Source organism: Sminthopsis crassicaudata, chromosome 2, assembly GCF_048593235.1.
Source record: "Sminthopsis crassicaudata isolate SCR6 chromosome 2, ASM4859323v1, whole genome shotgun sequence".
In the NCBI taxonomy this organism is placed as follows: Eukaryota; Metazoa; Chordata; class Mammalia; order Dasyuromorphia; family Dasyuridae; genus Sminthopsis; species Sminthopsis crassicaudata.
In genome coordinates, this window is record NC_133618.1 from 343,373,816 (window position 1) to 343,394,354 (window position 20,539).

Here is a 20,539-nt window from a genome sequence, read left to right on the forward strand (position 1 = left end):
AAGCTAGGATAGAAGTTAAATTTTCTTTAGAAATTGTTTTCTTTTTTTCTTCTTTCTTGGGGGTATTTTAGAACTTTTTTTAATGAATACCTCAGGTAAGTTTAGAAATTGTTTTACTGATGCTTTTTGATTTTTAAGAGTATTACTGCTGGAGCAGCTAGATGTTGCAGTGAATAGAGTACCAGCCCTAAAGTCAGGAAGACCTGAGTTCAAATGTGATCTCAGAACTTAACACTTCCTGGCAGTGTGACCCTGGGCAAGTCACTTAAACCCAATTGCCTCAGGAAAAAAAAAAGAAAGAAAGAAAGAAAGAAAGAAAGAAAAATAAAAATAAAAGTATTGCTGCTATTTCCCAATAACAGATCCGAATCTCCACTTTCTCCCTGTCCCCTTTGCACCAAATAGAAACAAAGCAGGTTTCTTTGTGGCTTAGGCTGATTTTTAGCTCTTTTTTTTAATTGACTTTTTTCTTTCTTTTTTCGATCCATAGCTATGATTGCATTCATGTAGGGAGATCTAGGGGAGGAAACTTCTCTCACCAATACATGTTAGCAACTTCTTTGCAATTTAGTCTGGAGGCTAAGAGGTTAGGCTTTCCTAGTGTCAAATAGGCAGCATATATAAAGAACTAGACTTGAACCCAGGTTTTCCTGACAACATTAAGCCATGCTCATCTTCAGCTCATCCTTACTTAAATACTTTCTTTATTGATCTTTTTCACTTGAATCAAGTAAATGTCCAAAGCCATTTGTCTTCAACCTGGATTATTGTTAAAAAACCCACGAGACTGCCTAACTTGTTTGCTTCCATTTTTCTCTCTCAGTCCCAGCAAAAATAAGGGATTAAAGTGTTACTACCCATCTTAGAATATTTTGATTAAAACTACCCAAATTGGTCAAGACTTATCTGATAATAATCTATTCCTTCTCTACCCTTAATTTTATAGAAACAAACAAACAAAAAAAAACAGTCTTTTCTCCAAATGAGAATGAACATTATGGAATTTAGATTTGGAAAGGCATTTTTAGATATCTTTAGATTTGGAGTCTGGTGATACTGTGGAAAGACAACTGAATTTAGAACACCACTACCTCTTTTCCTGACACTCAATCCCCTTAGGTTCAAATCTCATTTCTCACATTAACTGTGCAACTTTGGGAAAGTTAAATTTGGGCTTCAGTTTCTTCATCTGTAAGATGAAAGGGTTAGAGTTGATGGCCTTTGAGGTTGCTTTCAATCCTAAAATCTTGGATAAAAGGAAGTCATGACAAATTTTTTTTCAAGAAGTTTATAATTTTGAAGGGGGGAGATGTACACTTAATTTAAATTAATACTTCAGAAGAACTGTTATTTCATTCATCTTTTCACACCTTGGTTTATAGACCTCATAAATTCCTGTTACCAAAACAATTCATGTTTCTAGTGATATCTCGTGATGAGTCTCTTTACACTCACCTAGTCTGGTCCTAGAATGAAAGATGCATGGTCTGATTCTTGGTCCATATGCAAAGCTTTTTTAGTTTATTAGAAGCTTCTAATGCTCATCTATCATACCCATTTGTAGACTTAGGGTCCCCTTCATTCCATAGGGGATGTGATGTGTCCTGTATTTCCTTTTTCTTCCAGGGGGGAGGATGGAGGTGGATAGTATATTCTATTCTCCCTTGGGTATGAAGATCAAGCCTCTAAAGTTTATGTATCATTTTATTTTTGCAAGACTTGTGACTCCCTATTTTTGGCTCAGCTTTAGTCCTTTTTCTCTCACACCAACCCCATCAATCATAGAAGTCTATAATAAGTTCTTTCAAATTCTTGTGTGTACTGAGAAGACATCATGAGCATTGGCAATAATTTGTGAAATGACTGTATAATTCTAAAACCTTTGTTAATATTTTTATAAACATGCCTTCCATGAAAATTTTCTGTCATTTCCTTGTACAACTTAATTTCAGCAAAATTAGCATCTGTGTAGTTGACACTGACGAAGTTTCATTGTGGGGTAAGTGGGAACAGAGTGAAAAACACAAGAAAGGACCCAAAGTATGCATGGAGTTCCTAGGGCAGGTCTAGTGGGCTAGTAAATTCAATACTATCTTTTATCAAGTCAGGCAGGGTCTCAGGGAAAGAGAAGCTTCAGGTATCTTTTTCTGTCTCTTTGTCACTGTCTTCCCCTTCTCTGTCTCTGTATGTCTTACTGTTTGTCTCTGTCTGTCTCTCTGTCTGTCTGTCATAGTCTCTGTCTCTTTCTCTCCCCTCTCTTCCCACCTTTCTCTTGTCTTGATAAGAGGCACTCTAGGGGAAGGTCTCTAAACTTAAAGAAGGGAGGAAACCAGACAAATGGTGATGTAGAGGGCTGCAGGAAGGCAGGAAGTGGAGGAGGGATTATAATCTTGTATCTTTTAACTTCTCTCTTATCCTACTCATGTGTTTAGAAGCTAGACAGTAGTCATGGATCAAGAAGTTTTGGGGAACTTGAGAAAACTGCTGGAGAATTCTGATGATGGGGTGCTGGACAGATCAAGGAGGTTGGGTAGTGCCTCAGAATAGGAGTAGGAGAGGGGATTATTGTATGACTAAGGGACTCATAGAATTAGTAAAGATTTTGGTTTCAGAGTAGATTAGGATCTCTGAATTTTCAAGTCCTTAACACCTGAGACCAGTCTCAGAACATTCTTTGGGAATGACTCAATTACCCCTGGGGAGTAGAACGTCTGTTTTAGAATCAGTCAGGTCTTTGTGTGAGGAATGGAAAAAAAAAAAAAAAAAAAAAAACTCCTCTCAAAACATAAAACAAAAAGACAGAAGGTGGCGCAGTTAATTGTTAGAGCATCAGTCCTGAAGTCAGGAAGACCTGAGTTTAAATTTGGTCTCAGACACTTAACACTTCCTAGTTTTATGACCCGAGGCAAGTTACTTAACTCCAATTGCTTTAGCAACAACAACAAAGACTTGGAAACAGTTTCTGAACAACCCTTCCACTTCTAGACTTCTGCTTGCCATGTAGTTCATGTAGTCACAACAAATCTTGTCTCCTGGACAGAGTTACCCCAGTTGTGTTTGTCTGAGTGTATGAATATCCCCTTCCTCCAGCACAATGACCTCCTTTTTATATTCCTCAGAAATAGACTGGTATGGAAGAAAGATTCTATCTTTATTATACAGAATCATTCAGGTCCAAGAGAGAGTGGAAGGATGAGAGTGGGGATTGGTTTTCACTATAGGTGCTGCAACTTGTCTAGTAGTCTAGTAGACTCTGGTCCTTGGTGATGGCTTTGATTTCTCATAAAGCTCACCTGTAAGTAATAGATGGGGGAGAGATTATCCAGGTTAGAGAAAGAAAGAAGGGATGTCCTTCCTCTCCAGCACCCTTCTACTAGCATCTTTTCAGTAAGACTGCTGTCTCCTTCATTCTGCCAGTCAAAATTCTAAACATGAGGGCAGAGCCTGCATCTTCTTCTCTACTCCCCTCTGATTATGGCCTAATTCTGTCCTAAGGCCTGATTCTGCCCTTATTCTGTCTGTACCCTAAAAGTCATTGAAGCTAGGGTGCCTACTCTCTTTGGCAGAGGTCATATACAACACAACACAACACAACACAACACAACACAACACACACACACAGTCACTCACTCCCTGGCAGAGACAGAAATGTGAATAACGAAGAGAGGATGAAATTAGGACTGGTCAAAAGTTCTGGTATATGAAACAGTATTCTGGACCATAAAAGCTGTTTAAAAATGATATTTACCATGTGTAATAACTGTGTTCTTTATTCTTATGCTTATAGGTTTTATAGTTTGGAAAAATAGCAAAGAGGAGGACTATAAAAGTATAAATCCTTATTTTTGTAGGGTCTGATAACTGAAGGCACCATCCTGTATTAGACTGTCAGGTACATTATAATGGATGTAAGAGGACTCATCTACTATTTCTTTCCCACTAGTAGCTACCACATTTCTTTTGTTCTAAGTCATTATCCTCTGGGCTAGGTCTTCCACCTCTGATTCCAAGGCCCAAGATACCAGGTGTCTTGCTTGCTTAGAGGCTTAGTACTTGATAGCTGGGCCAGACTTTGTCTTGATGAGGGTCACTGTGGTATTGTAGAACATGCTGAGCAGGAACAGAGTGAGAAAGGTCACTGTCATGGGCCATAAGGTAGCATCTCTATCATCTTCCTCCACAAAATCCTCATTAAGACAGCTGAATGTGATCACCTTCTTCCAATGATCTGTGGGGAAAATGAGTTGAACCATTTTAGGTCCCAAGAGTTGGAGTGGATAAGAGAAATCTGTATACCACCTTGGCTAGGGGAAGTTCACTCAACTTTAGAAAGATTTGGGAGTCAGGATTCCTATGTAGAGTAGAGGTCACAAAGATCTTGAGGTTTCAGGAGAATTTGAGACCTAGTCCATAAAGCATCAGTATCTCAACTGCCAGATCTTTTTGTCTATCTACATCTCTCTCCTTATCTTTCCTATATTTGTGAAATTCATTTCATGAACCAGAGTGTAAAATTTATTTCTTTTTAAATTTCATTTTAGTCAATGTGATCCATTAGAAATTTATCAGGGTGCTCTGTCTATCAGCTATCCTGTCAAGATTTGTGTTAATTGCAATTTTTTTTACAAGTATGCCTTGTATAAAGATAACTAAAGGTATCTTTATCCAAATAATTAATAAAAATATTGAAAAGTAAAGGGCTAATGATAGACCTTTGGAATACTTCATTAGAGAGCTCCTTTCAAACAGACATCAATCTATTAATTCATCCAATTCTAAATCCTTAGGTGTAGTTTAATCCATCCTATATTTTTTCTACCTTCTTCAAATGAGAAACTTCATCAAAGATCATGTGGAAATCTAAGCATACTATATTTGGAATGTGTGCTTGATCTATCCTGTCTAAAGAAAAAGATAAATGGGAGAAAAGAGAATGGAAGGTGAATTTTTATATAGTACCTACTCTATGCTAGGCACTGTACAAAACATTTTACAAATAACATCTCAACAACTCTCTAAGATAGGTGCCCTTAACATCCCCAGTTGAAGAAACTGAGGAAAAAAGGGTTTAAAATACCTTTGCCCAGGGTAACTCAGCTAGCAAGTTTCTGAGGCCAGATTTGAATTTAGGCCTTCCTCATCCCTTTCTATCCTAATCTACCATGCTACCTAGTAATCCACAAAAAATGAAATTAAATAGTTTTGGTCTTTTCTTGATGACAATGCTTTCTGACTTTTAATGATCATTACTTCCCTTTCTAGGTAATCACAAAGCATTCCTTTATTTTAGATAGAAGCTTGGGATCGTCAAAAGCACTCTACAATTTTCCAAACGCTATCTAACTATATTCTTTTCAATTTCAAGTCAAATTGTTACTCATCTGCTTCATCTGTTTAGAATATTTTTACTGATGAATGAGTTCTATTTGCTGTTCATGCAATTACAAGCCCAAATTCAGATAATAGACACCTTTCATCTTGACTTTTTCCTATTTGAATAGGCTAAGTTCTCTTTTAAGTGATTATAAATTTTACTTAGCAAATTTGCACTATTCTTTGGTTTTATGAAAACAATACTCTGCTTGCTACCCTCTTGAAAATAAGAGCATCTGGAGAACGTTATCATGTACAGAAACTATCTTCCACCTGGCCCCTTGTGGGATATGTGAATGACACAGTTAATAAGCTTATTTTATGTCTCACTTGATATTTTTAGTCAAAACATTTGATTGATTGATTATTGATTGACTCCATCAGTTTTGTGTGCCAGGCACTGTGTTAATCCCTGTGGATACAAAAAAAGCAAAAGTATGTTTCAATAGATATATTATAAAAGAGGAGTCCTTTTGGATGATGGCTACCATAGTCCCAAGCAATTTTAAAATTCTGGAATTCTGTGACAACTTTGCTCATAATCTTTCACCATTATTCTTTATAAGATTTTATGAATAACTTTATATTCCAAACCAATGTTGTCCTTGGCTGCCATGTAACTCCATTTCACAAGGAGATAAATTTGTTAGCTAAGATAGTTTCATAACAACCCTTTTTGGTTTCATTTGCAGTGATTGATTGATTGACATGAAATAAACTTTTTAGACTCCTTTATTGAAGAAAATATTTGTGATGTAGACATGAGGTTTTTGTATAGTCTACAAAATTTTTTTACTCTTAATCCATAATTTTTGGACATTATTTTAATGGACTTTTAACAGGTCTGCATTTGCATTAACGTAACATACTACTAAAAATAGATCGATTTAATTTGAGAAATCCTTTCAAGTTCATCACAAGAATTTCTTTGTCTTTGATAACAGATATTGTATAGATTAATATTTTCTTTATTCTTTATTATTATAAAAGGAGGACTTTTATGGATATTCATAATGAACATTGAAATATGAGTTAGCCAAGTATCATTTGAAATATTTCTTTTGCCTCTGGATACATGATAAAGTCAACTGTATTAATTCTTGATTCTCTAAGAGGCATCTTTTCATAATGGAAATGTCACTAGACTTGAAATCAGGAAGACATGGGTTAAAATTAGGCTTTGATCCTTACTAGCTGTGTGACTTTGGACATGTAATTTAACCTCCTGACAGGGCTGGGAAGGGGGAACCCAAGAATCTTTAATATCTCTTCTGATTCTAGATCTATGATGCTATAATCTTTTTGTCTTCTGCGTTCAATTACAGAAAAAGTCAAGATTGAGTTAGTTCCACAAGTAGTTTGTCCATAAGTGAAAGAATATAAACAAATTAAGTTCATATTTACAGATGACTTAGTGATAATTTAAAGTGTTTTTTTAAAAAACACTTTTGTACCTTTTTCTACCACCAGATGGGATCAAGGAATGAGTACTATCTTGTATTTTTTTTTGTTTGTCTGTTTGTTTAATGATTTGCCACAACTAAAAATTTTATGATATAGAGACCAACTTCATGATTATGAGCATCTCCTTTCGTCAGAAAGTAGATTTAGTTTTGGGTCTTAAGGAAGTAACTTTAGCTTGTTGTCAACATATTAAAGCCTTTCAAGAATGGTTTGGTCCTGATATAATCTGTACTCTGTTGGTATAGATTTTACATTACAGTGAGACATTAGAGTAGTACTTTGTGAAGAATTACAAAACTTATTTTGGGGGATCATTAGCTCAGTGAGTCTTACTTCATTTTGAATTTTATCATTACTTATGCTGGCTGTCAGAATATTCTTTCAATGATTGACTTTGATCCCTATTCAAAAACTTTTTACAGCTCCCTATTGCCTTTAAGCTAAAGTCAAATTTGGTGTTCCCTTCTTTCCAGATATATTTTATGGTATTACCTTCCATACACTCAGTTGTCTAATCAGGCTGAAATACTTGCTCCCTACTTTTATCCTTATCCTATAGTCTGTACTTTTCTAATGCAGATGCTGTCATGAAAATCTATGATTTGGGATGAGAAGACACAGCTGGTCCTGGCTCTTTACTTTGCTGGTGATGTGACTGTGGGAAAGGCATTTAACCTCTCTGAAACTTCAGTTTTCTTATCTGTAAATTGGTTGTACTAGTTAATATACAAATATGCTGTAAAGGAAGTTCTGTATATTGTGAAGTAATATAAGCATGCTATTATTATCATTCTGTTTTAATTATTTGTATATGTAATTATATCCTGTTATTAAACTGTAAATTCCACAATGCTGGAAACATTCTTATTTATCTCAGTAAGGACCTCTCCCTAAACACAGTGCTCTTAATCCCAGTAAGATTTAATAAATACTATTACATTGTCTGTTTGGTGAAGATAGTCAAAGGAGCTGGTGTAAGAGATCAATATTTTGCAGATTTGGTGATGGTAGCAGCAGAGGAGGTTAGTTTGGAGAATTATGAACAAACATAAAAGATTTTGGGCTATTTGGGATCATCCCTGTTTTGGAGATGATGTAGGTCCATAAATTAGAGAGTATCTTTATGAAGATTCTGAGTCCTGGCTTAGTTGCTTCAGTAGGTGACATTAAGGGACTAATAATTACCTGTCCCCCAAATCCCCCAACCAAATAAAAGTCCTAAGGTGAAGAAAATATAAAGGGAAATAATTGAGCTGATGGGAATAATCTTGTCACTGATGAGAAATTCAGTGTCTTAAGCTGATCAATCACATATATAATACGTACATACATGCACACACACACACATATATATATACATATACATGCACAAATATGTATATATACTTATGTATATGTATATATATCCTGTGACTTGTCCAAGTTCACACAGGTAGTAAGCACAAAAAGTAGGATTTGAAACTAGGTCCTTGGCATCTAGAACTATTACTCTTAGTACTTCACCACATGGCTTCCATGCCCTCAGTTCCTTTGGCCTCATATAGATTCTCTGGCACTCAAATACACTGGTCACAATCTTGTTGTGTTCTCTAGGTTGTATGTGCTGTTCCATCTCCCTAGTTAGCCTGGATCTCTATCCTGACATCAGTATTAAATACAAAGTTCCCTCAATATAACATCCCCAGAAATATTGCTGTCCAGTGGCTTTCAGGACCTACCCAGGGCTATAAGACCTATCTTTTTTGGAGACAATCTACAGTTTCTTTAGCACTTCAAAGTATAAAATCATTTTATCTTAAATAGGATTTAAGATATGGATTATCTGTGGATTAGGAAGTATGAATATCCCTGTTTTACAGATGAGAGAACAAAGGATTAGACTGGCAAAGTGACTTGCCCATTGCCATACATCTAGCAAATTAGCTGGGTGTTGAACCCAGGTTTCCTACTGTGGTGTAAAGGCCACTGGATTTTGAGTTAGAGATCTGGGTTAGAGACTAGATTTTTTGTATTTCCCACCTATGTGGACACTAAAGAAAGCATTAAAATTACTTTTATAGATTTGGTTTAGGACGACTTATATGAGTAGGACACTTTGGATATGTAGACCTTTCAAATGATGAGAAACAGAGACAGAATTGACAAAGAAACTTTAGAGGCTCCAGCTCTTTCTCAAACACTAGGGCAAAGACAAGACTCAGGCATCTAGGGAGGATGTGGAGAAGAGTGAGAATTGAGGAATAAAAGATTCTGCCAGGGCTAGATGGGTGAGAGAATTTTTATGAAGTCTAGGGACCAACAGGCCCTAGATATAGATAAATGTATAGATAAAAGTTTCTTTTTAAGGAAGAGACATCCCTGAAATAGATTAAGCTCTAGCATTGATCCCCTGTTCATGGAATGCTCTTGGTCAGAGTCTGGGTAGAGGCCATTCTTCCATCACATTCCAAATAAAGGTCCCTTTTTCTGAGGAGAGAAGCCCCCTGAGTAGCCTCCTGTGAGGATACTGCTAACCAGGAACAGTGTAATCATTATGCCTCACTCAGAGAATTATGGGGGATATTGAGAGGATATAATAGGAAAAGTTTTTCTGGGGTTAGGGTTTCTAGTGCTTTGAGGAGGTAGCATTTAATTTTGGTGTCAGGGACTCAGTTATGTCAGTCAGTTTGTCACAGGTAATCAGGCAACAACTCAATTTTGAACCTCTCAGATGACCCAGAAACTAAGGGAATACCAAAGTTTTAAGAAGAATCTCTCTTCTCTGCTCAAGGATACCTGGGCCAGAAGATACCTAAGAAATCTATGCTTCAGGATTCTTACTTTGATGTGTAAAGTTCCTTCAATTTCCTTCTCCCCAGAAATCTTGATTTGGTTGAAGATATAGTCCTTAAGGAAGAACTCTAATCTGTAAGCAGAGCACTGCCAGTAAAGGGAAAAGAAAGCAAGGGAGGAAAGAGGGAAAGGAGAAAGGGGAAAAAAAATCCTTTTTTAAGGATCATGTTTTAATCCCAAATTATTCTGGTTCCTCTTGATTGGCCAACAAAAGTTCCCAGACTATGGCATACTCAGAGTGATTGTAAAAAGCAATTGTTTCTGTTTGGCCAGAAACTTTGACAGTTTTCCCCTTTCAGATCGATTTTTTTTTGACTAGGTAAAAAAGATTTCTTTCTTATCTAGCCTTAATTGCTGAATGAGTGATTACCTCAGTCAAACTGAGAACTATTAAAAACCTTAGCTTAAAAAGGCAAATGTTTCTCACTGCATGCATCTACAGTTCTCCTGAACTATGTCTAATCACTGGACCCAGATGACTCTGGAGGAGAAAGTGAGGCAGGTGACCTTGCACAGCCCTCCCTCACTTAACTCCAATTCACTTGCATGTCATAGCATCACCTCCCTGATGTCACGGTCCTCTTTGAGAATGAAGGACAAACAATAATAGCCCCGGAAATCTTATTTGGCAATGGTGTAGAGCACCTTTGATAGGTGTAGGGTATATTTAGAACAGAAATGCTAATAGGAAAGTAGAGGTAAAAGGGTAAAGGATTAATAAGTTAAAGGTTTTATGTAAAAGATTAAAAAATGTGGCCCTTATCTCACCACCATCAATGGAATTCCTATCATGTGTAATTATGTACATGTGCATTTGTGTCTTTTTCATTGTTATCATGTGTTTTATTATCTTTGTGTATATGAAGCTTGTATCTATTATGTATATTTCTTTTATTCTTCCAGGGGTATCTTTTTCCTTTACTCTGCCTAGTTCAAGCCTTTATTATCTCTCAGTGGAGATATTATAATAGAATAGCCTAATAATTTTCCTGAACATCTTTCTAGAATCATCTTCCAAATGCCCTTATGCTGTTACTTGACTACTCAGAAACTTCTAGTGACTCTCTTTTGCTCACAGGACTAATGCAAACTCTTCAATTTGACAATCAAGACCTTAATTTTCTTTTCCAACATAATCTCTCTTTTACTCCCTAACACATCGTTTACTTTCATTTTGTATGATTCACTCACTATATTCTGAACATATTACTCACAGGCCTATCTCTGGGCTTTTGTTTATACTTTTGCTTTGAACTCCATTGGTGTTCTCTTCCCTCTTTCTTCCTAGGTAAGAGCATGGATCTGTTCTTCCTTTATCTTTCTCTTGACTATAAACTCCTTTAAAGGCAGGCTCTGAACCTGGTCTTCTGTCTCACCCACTTTGTGATTTTCACAGGATTCTTCAAATTATGAAATCCTCAATAAGTGCTGGAAACAGATCTTTTAGGGTCTGTTCTGATCCTACAATCTTATTTGTTGTATGGAAACTAGTAGGAACTTTTCTTCCTAGGTGGATTAGAGCTCAATTTACAAGTTAGAAATGTTGGGGATTATATCAGGAAAAGTGACCAAGACCTTTCCTAAAATATCTATCTGAGTCCTAGTCAGAGTGGGGAAGACATGATAAATACCTTGGCTTGGCTCATATTATGGGATATCCTTTCCCATTCTTCTTTCCTCTTTTCTAGTACATTTCATACCTTCCCACCTTCATTCCCTATCCCTCTTCCCCTGCTATTCGGGACTAGTTGTGGCATAGACAGTGAGGACAGGACTAGTGTTGCTTCTGAGTCTTAAGATTTATTCCAAATAGATACTTTTCTATAGATCTACTTCTACTTCATTGTTACTTTATAAGTCTGGACAGTGATAGAGACCTGATGGTTTAGGCTGAGTTCAATAACATGTGCCATAGACATCAGACATGATGACAGATACATTGACATTGGTGGGTTTACCAGAGAATTGGTCAATGGTTTGCTGGGTGAAGTTCAAGGGAAGAGCTTCATGGCCTACCACGCAGGAATATTTATATTTCTTCCATTCAGAGGCCGAGACTTGCATAATGCTGCTTATCATAAAAGTGTTGGTGCCCCTGGGCTCTGGGTAAGGGCCACTGATGATGTAGTCCTTTCTGGGCAGCTTCTCAGACCCTTTCATCCACTGTAGCAACGCTTCCTTTGGGCTGAAATTCCTCACCAGGCAGATGATTGAGACCATTTCATTCAAGGAGATTTCATCTGCTGATGGTGGCAGCAGGTAGACTTGGGGTGGGATCAGGGTCACTAGGCAGAAAGAACAGAGACACACAGTCAGAGAGAAGTAGGTTCTAAGTCAGGAAGGAAATAATTTTACTGGGGATTATTCAGGATGTAGAATGCCCTTAAGAATGCAGATAAGGCAAAGCCCGGGGCCCAGCAGCAGAGTCACTGGATGAGTTAGTGAGGAAGATGAGAATGACCAGATTTATTTATTTTTATTACTGTCAGTCTCCTTCTGAATTCTTTCACTCTCTTCCATTCTTTTTTTTTTTTTGTCCTTCACCTTGCTCTCTCTTGACATATATCTTTATTTCTTGCTTTCTTCTCAGCTTCCTCTTTCTCCTTGTATTTTTCTCTCTCCCCATCACTTTCATTCTCTTATTTTCTGTTCCTCTCTTTCTCTTCCCTCTCTTTTTTTTCCTTGCTGTCTCCATATTTTGCTATTTTCTAATTTCTCCCAATTAAAAAAAATGTAAGTCATATCTTCTGTCTTTTCCCATCTCTCCTTTCTCAATTTGGAGATCTGAGCTCTTTAATCTGACAGACATAGTATTGGGTTAGTTCTACTCATCCTTTGTTAACTTTGATCTGATATCTAATGCTTTCCCCTTTATCTTTCCCCAAATCAAACAAATTAGTTCTTTCCAGTTGATCACTCCTATCCATATTCTTAGTCTCCTGAGTTTTTCTCCCATTTTCAATTGGCTCCTACCTTTTGGTTTGTAGATAGTCTTGGTAGTGGTTTCTATCTCAGGGTGGGACACAGTGCAAGAAAAGGTATCCCCACGGTTCCACTCCTCAGCACAGATCTCCAGGACACTGGACACACTGTACTTGCCACTTGAGTCCTGCTGAGGTGTTCCTTGAATAGGGTTGAAAGTTGATGTCTGGGCCGGAGTTTTTACCCAGGTAAACTTGACTCCTTTACTGTTCTTGAGGCCACCAAGTGTACATGTCAGGTTGGCACCTGTGCCCAAAAGCAAGCTTTCCAGGGAGGGAGGACTCAGGGATACATAAGTAGTTTCGCAAGGACAAGGATTTATAGGTTCTGTAAAAAACACAGAACACAGTTATCTTCTATAGTCAGGGCTATTCCTAGTATTTCCTGAAGCTTTTCAGTTTAATATTAAGATTCTGCTCCTGCCTACTTTCCCTTTCCCTTTCCCTACAGCATAGGGATCATCTCTAAAGTTAATTAGGTGAGACCACCACAGATCCAAAGTGAGGGAGCAGGGGAGGGCAGGAAAGATGAATTGGTGGATTGTTGGATTTGAATCTTGCCTCTATCACTCATTAACTCATGATGGTGGGTGAGTCTTGGAGTTTCCCTAGACCTTATGCTGACCCCAGAGGGTCATGGTGAAGATCAAATGAAATCATGTATATGAATTACTTTGTCAGCTTTTTCATCCTATATAAATATGATTTATTTTTTATTAGGAGAGGTGAGTATATGTTGTGTGTTTCCTCCATGAATATTGCATGTGTGAGGTGACAGTATAACTCCCCAAAGGTAAAACCCACAGTCTTCCTCTTACCTTTGCAGGGAACCATCAGCTTATTATTGGTGTTATAGTGTTCGACAAGGCACTGGTAGGACTGGGTATTGGAGCACTGGCTCCCAGGAAGATCCAGTACACTGGTTTGAATGTAGGTGTTGCCACTTAGCGTAGCAGGGTAATTCCTTATTTTGCCGTCAGAACCACTATAATTCCAGGTCATGTTCACAGGCTCTGGGAAGAAGCCTTGAGCCAAGCAGCCTAGGACCACTGAGCCACTAGCCCCAGAGATCAGGGGGAAGATTCTGGGTGAGACCTTGGGATCTGAAATGAAAACACAAACTCCTAAGATTTTGGTGTGGAGAAAGAGTAATTCTTCCTATAGTACCCCTGAATCCATGACACATTCCTCCATCTTCTTTCCATCATGTACTATCTCTGTCCATTGTTCCTTGATTCCCATGCTCTCTTCTTGCTAGATAATTAATATATGATGTTTTTTGGTTAAATGCCTGGAACCGAAGAAAATGACTACAAGAGGGAGATATGTCTAAGGGAAGGCAACCATAGAGTTTAACTCTTAGAAAAGGGAGGAAGCAGAATTTCTTGTTTCCAACTCTAGGAAAGGCACTAATGTCTCTGGAGTAGAGCTGAGCAAGACCTTGTAGTTCGGCAAATCTTTGTGTTCAGAGACCATCACCATCTTGGTCCAGGGCTCAAAAACCTCAAACTAAGGTTCCTATGGGGCCAGAAGCTTGACTAGAAAAGTTGTCCAGGGAAAAAGCTATTTGATTAGAGGTTAGAAGAGCTGAGTTTTTATCCCAGTTTTCCACTTCCTATCTATGCAAGCTTGGACAGTCTAAATGACTCATTTGGGAGTCAGATTTCTCATTTGTAAAAGGAGATGATTGGATTAAATAATTTAAAAGATTCCTTTGAATTTTTCCTATGAAATCCTATGAAACTTATTAAAATGCACAGAAATGATACATTTCAGTATACTGTTCTATAAAATGCTTATCCACGACTTCTATGTCCCTTCTGTGAGACTTGGTTTCCCTATTTGTTAGCGTCTATCATATGAGTACAAATCAAAGCTCCTAAGGTTCCTAACATTACGATTACATAGAAATCTAGGATCAAGATTCTGGATTAATTAGAGATCAGGGCTAGCTCAACCTTAGGACAAAGGTAGGTGGCTGTCTTGTCTCTTCTGCAGCAGAAATCATCATGTTTATATCCCCTCATAATCTTCACTGTTATTTTACCTTCACCATCAACTTAAAAATGGCTTGAAATAAAGGAAAATAAAGAGATGGCAACAAAAATCTGAACTTTTCTCATATGTAAATAAATTTTATAGAATTTTTTGTGTCCTTGAAATCTATTACAGGTTCCTGTGGCACCTTCTTGCTAGGAAAGTGGGACAAGGTAGACCCTGGGTACATTATAAAGTGAATCAGTATAGTAACCACACCGGGTGATTTGAAATAGACTAGTCCCAGCTAGACTATCCTGAAGAGCAGATCTTCTATAACTTTACATCTTGGTTCAAAACCTTCCCCTACACCCCTTCATATTAACTCCTGTGGTTCCATAGTTACATTTAACACTAAATCAGTTATACTCCTACATCACTGAGAAGAACTTAGACTATCCAGAAAGAACTTTGTCAACTCCCCCCTCCTCAATTCTCCCTCCTCTTACAGAGGGATTCCCATATTCTTAAGAAATATTTTCTGTGCCCTTGTTTCTATACTTTGCTCCAGTATTATTCTTTCTCCTCCTACCCTCCACCTCTCACTCTTAATGTATTCCATTCCTCTATACTAGTTCCTTCTTCCTACAAATACATTTGGCTCTCTTCATGCACTGAAAAATCTTTCCTAGCCTATTTAATTTATCTAATTATTGTCCCATTCTCTTTTAAATTTCTTAAAAATCAACCTACATCATGCTTCTATTCCCTAGACTGTAAGCTCCCCATTAAACTGTGAGCTCCTTGAGATCAAGAACTAATTTTTTCTTTTGGCCTTTGTATCTCTAGAACTTTATGTCCAATACATAATAGATGCTGAATAAATGCTAGTTGATTGTCTCTTCTCAACTCCTCACAATTTGTCTTTTACTCCCAAGACTTTTCTGAAAGTACCCTTCCTTTCAAAACACTAAAGTCTTCCTAACTGATAAATCAGATTTTTTTCTCTCTCTGTCTCTCTGTCTGTCTGTCTCTTTCTCTGACTCTGTCTTTCCTTTACTGACTATGCCATCCTTCTGTATATTTTCTTTTTCCTTGACTTCAGAGAACTGATTGAATGGATTTACTCAAAGGGCAGTTATTGATCTTTTATCCATGATCTTTAATCCATTCACATCTAAAGTTATGAGTTAGATTTATATTTTTATCCTTGTAAGAAACTTTCTAAAGGAAATTGAAACGAGGTGGTGAAGAAGAATGGGGATTTGGGTGTATTTGGAGGGGGTATTAGGTAAAATTGCAGAGAAGTGCACAGCAAGGTGGGAAATGAAGAGATAGCTGACTTGGGTTTCCTCCTTCAATGGAGGTTATAGGAAGAGCTTTCCATTAGCTTTCCAAACAGAGGGAGAGACTTCAGGGACAGTGGGTACCAATAAGGTGTGAGTTCCAATCAGGTAAAGCTAATACAATCTTATGTAGCATTAAGTCCAGGTCTAGGAAGATGATAGTTGTACTTACTCTATTTTGTTCTGACCACATCCAGAATGTCATGTTTGGCTTACATATTATGTTTTAGGAAGGACCCTGAGAATCTGGAGAGTATCCAAAGGAAACCAACCAAGATGGAAAATGGCCTTGAGTTTGTGCCATATGTTAGGGGAAGGAACTGAGGACGATTGGGTTAAAGAAGATAAGGGTTAGGGACAACTTATGGACATATTTGTGGAATCAGTCAAAATTTATTGAAAGAAACTAAATTTATTGCAATTGTTCTTAGAGAGCAGAACTAGGGACAATGGGTAGAAGATACAGATTTATAAGAAAACTGTTAGATGTTTAAAAAATATGCATTTGTTATCCCAAAGTATCTAAACAAAACCTAGATAGCTCCTTATCATATATCTATATCTATATCTATCTATCTATCTATCTATCTATCTATCTATCTATCTATATATATATATATTAAAGGATTCTTATTAAATGGCCTGTAAAGTCCCTTCTATCTTGAGATATCATCATCAGTTAGGAAGACTTTAGTGTTATGAAAGGAAGGGTACTTTCAGTAAAGTCTTGGGAGCAAAAGACAAATTGTAAGGAGTTGAGAAGAGATAGTCAACCAGCATTTATTCAGCATCTATTATGTAACAGGCACTGTGTTAAGTTCTGGGGATACAAAGTTCAAAAATCATCTTTATACATATGAATCCCAAACCTGTATGAGACAGTCCTAGTTTCTCTCCTGATTTGTAGTTTCACATTATCAACTGCCTGCTAAGAAACTTTAGCTAGATGTCTTATAGACATCTCAAGTTCAACATGAAAAATGAACTCATTTCTGATGGCACAACTATCCTTTTCATTTATCCAGGTCTACAACCTTCATCATCTCTGATTTTTTTCTTTTCCCTCACCCACCATAGTTGCTGTCTTGTCAGTTCTCTCCAATCCATCCTTCATAAAGATACAAAATTAATATTCCTAAAGCACAGGTGTGACTATGTCATTACTCTGCTCAGGAAGGAAGCTGAGTGATTCTCTGTTGACTAAATCAGAACAGGCTCTGGGCTCATGCAGCCTGAAAAACTCTATATTACAGGCCCAAATCAGATTAAAATGTAATTGGGAAATGTTTTAACAAAATAAAACTCAATACAACATAGATAATGCTAATTTCTGTTTTTCTGGGATCTCTTTCTATTTGTGTTTGACATTATTGGCCAAAGTGATAAAGTATAAATTCCTGTTTGGCATTGAAAACTATTGTCTGTCTATAATCTATTTTTTTCAGAGTCATTATTCCTTTCTCTCCTTCAGTTACTCTTTGTTCTGGCCAAAGTTATTTCCTGTTGTCCATACAAGATATTTCTTTGGCCTTGGTATTTTTGCCCAGGCTATATTTCATGTCTGGAATTTTTTTCTCACTTCTGCCTCTTAAAATCCATAGCTTTCTATTAAGTACAATGCGGGTATTTCTTTAGAAAGAAGGTCTTCTTTGTTGTTAAGTCTCTTCCCCTCTGGAAATTATTTTATATTTCCTTATTTGTGTATGTCTTTTCTCAATAGAATGTAAATGCCTTGAAAGCAAGGACAATTTTGGTCTTATTTTGGTATCCCCACTGTCTAGTATAATGCCTTGCAAATGTTGGTACTTAATATATTTTTGTTGAACTGAACTGAATTAATATCATAGGCTCCAACAAGTTTTGCTATCTCCAATTGTTTCCCAATTAGTCTATTGTTTAAATTCCTAACACATAGATCTATTCATATAATTGCTCAAGTTCAAATCTTTCAGTCATTTCCTATTAGCAACGAAATAATCTCACTTTCATTAGCTCCAGAAAGGACCTCTACATTCTGCCTCCATCTTTATCTAGCTATATCTCTCAGAATGAACACTCTCAGCTCTGGTTAACCTTGGCTTTTCCTTTTACTTCCTTGATGACTCTTTCCTAAACTTGACTTGTCTTTCCCAGTCCTCCAACTCCTCTGCCCTGCTTCTTGAATTTCCATCCATCTTTTGAAGAACAACTCATCTTTAGGCCACTTCCACCCATATAATATTATGAATTCTAATTTTTTGTGTTTATGGTTCACTCCCTACTTGGCTGTAAATTTTATGAACTAGATATAATATCTTATTTATCTTTGTAGTTTTCCCAGCACTAAAGTCTAGTGTTGTACATAGAGAATAGGCACTAAATAAATATTTTTAAAACATGAATTAAAATGAATTTAAATTCAAAACATTTAAAAACATTAATTATGAAATTTGCTTATGGTTTGCTTAGGATCAGGATTAAAGATAGGAGGATGGGTGGGAGCAAAGAGGTTAATATATATTAGTGCTATAAATGTAGAGCTAGAAGGGACTTCAGAAGCTATCTAGTCTAATCCCTTTATCTTACAGATGAAGAAATTTAGGTCTTCTGTGGTTAAGTAATTATATATATATATATATATATATATATGTATATATATATGTATATATATATATATGTATATATATATATATATATATATATATATATATATATATATTAGCCATCAAAGAATGGATTTGTACCCAGGTACCCTTGCATTCAATGCCAATGTTCTTCATAATTTACCACACCTTTTTCACTATGAGGGCTCCCCTACAATTCTATAATTCTTATTATTTTTACATTCCTCAAATTCTCACAATCTTTATATTCTCTATTATTCCTCATATCTCCTGTATTCCTCCCTAATCTTCCTTACATCCCTTATCTTTCACCTGTCCCATCCTTCATAATCTTCATACAACTCAGTTGTCCAATCATTGATTTAAAGATGGAAGAGACCTTCGGGTTTAACCCTTTAACTTTACAGATAAGGAACTAGAGAATAAGTGGTTTGTGCAAGCTCAGATTAAAGATTTGAACCCAAGTCTTCTGGGTACAAGTACAGCATTTTCCCCAGGACAGCACAAACTCTCACAGTGCTCACCAGTATTCAAATCCATCACAGCTCTCTCAGAGCTCTCACTAATCCTCATATTCTTTCATGTTTCTCACTTATCCCATTCTTTTCAAAAGTCAGTCTTCAGATTCCTCCCAGAACTTACAACTTTCAATCAACAAGAATTTTTAATCATCTCCTATGTGCCCTTTCCCTCAATCCTCCTACACCTTTTATCCTCTCAGATCTCTCCCATCCCTTACAGTTCTCAATACTCACATTTTTTTCTCTTCCTATCCTTATTAATCCTTATATCCATCACAATCCTTATAGGCCTCTCAGTTTTCATATTTTTCCAGACCCTTGTCTCTGTTTTCTTTGTCTTTTAGTTCCCCATTTGCCATAACTTGGATGAAATTTGTTAGGAATAGTTATGCGCAGATGCCCCTTCTTCTCTAGCATATCCTAAGAAGAAACAGAATTATGGAATATCAAGCAGAAAGTCCAGAATCTTAATTATGGATGAATAAAATGAGCCCCAGAGAAGAGAAATAACTTTTCTAAGTTCATACAAGCTTTTGACAAAGAAGGTACTAGATCACAGACCTTTTGAATTCCCTTATATCAAATCAGGAAGGCTTTTCTTCTTGATTCTTCAAAGAATCTTCCCTCTAAATAAAATTTCCCTTCTTCTTCCATCCTCACTTTCTATTTTCTCTTCTCTGTCTCTCCTTCCTCAAATATCTGACTTTTCTGTACAGAGTACTTCCAACTTTTCCCATAGTATTCTTCCCCTTTCTTTAAGTACTAGGCCTGATTTTAAGGAAATGGTGAGACAAGGATTACCTGAGTTGTGTCTTGGCCCCATACCTGTATCTGTCCATCTACCCAGGAAGAGCAGACCTGGAGTCTTTTTTCTCAACATCTGACCTTTCTTTCTCCCTCCCTTGTTACCCTATAGGCTCAGGCTCCAGATCATCAGAGGGGCTCAATGGTCACTCTCCCTCACTTCCTGTCCAACTGATCCATCCTGTCTTCCACGTCATGTCTGCTTTGTGGTTCTGACTGTGGCTGGGCCAGGTGTATGAAGTGTGGGGCCTGTCTATTATTATGATGGTAGTGGGGGTAGTGAGGGAAGGTGGTGGTTGTAGGAAATGTATGTTGGACCTGGTACTCCTAACCAACAGGCAAAGGGAGATAGAGTCTCAGTCACAGATAGAAACGTATAGTTAGAGATGAAGATCTAGAGATTCCTAGAGTATGTTAGGGAACAAAGGAGAGGGTTCAAGGATTAGATGATGAAGGACTTCTGTGGACAAAAAAGGTTACCATTCAGGTCAGAGAGGTGGTTGAGAAGGCACCAGGATGTTGGTGGCAAAATACTTAGACCAAAGACAGATATAATAGATATGTGCTAACTAATTTGAGTTGTCCATGACACTTCTTTTATTTATGTTTTGAACTCTCCATATAGACAGTAGAAATGA

The 20,539-nt window shown here is 37.0% G+C and overlaps 1 long non-coding RNA gene and 1 gene segment (V, D, J or C); both read right to left on the bottom strand.

The window, feature by feature from the left end:
* Window positions 1-3,132: 3,132 nt before the first annotated feature.
* LOC141556471 (uncharacterized) lies at window positions 3,133-4,111 on the bottom strand. Its single transcript, XR_012486539.1, has 2 exons — window positions 4,023-4,111; window positions 3,133-3,293 (listed from the first exon to the last, which is right to left on the bottom strand). It is a non-coding gene; the product is annotated as an uncharacterized LOC141556471 (long non-coding RNA).
* Window positions 4,112-11,565: 7,454 nt separating this feature from the next.
* On the bottom strand, window positions 11,566-13,652 carry LOC141552830 (Ig alpha chain C region-like). The segment is given in 3 exon segments: window positions 11,566-11,954; window positions 12,643-12,978; window positions 13,469-13,652. Coding segments are annotated over 3 exon segments (909 nt in total).
* Between the last annotated feature and the right edge of the window lie 6,887 nt (window positions 13,653-20,539).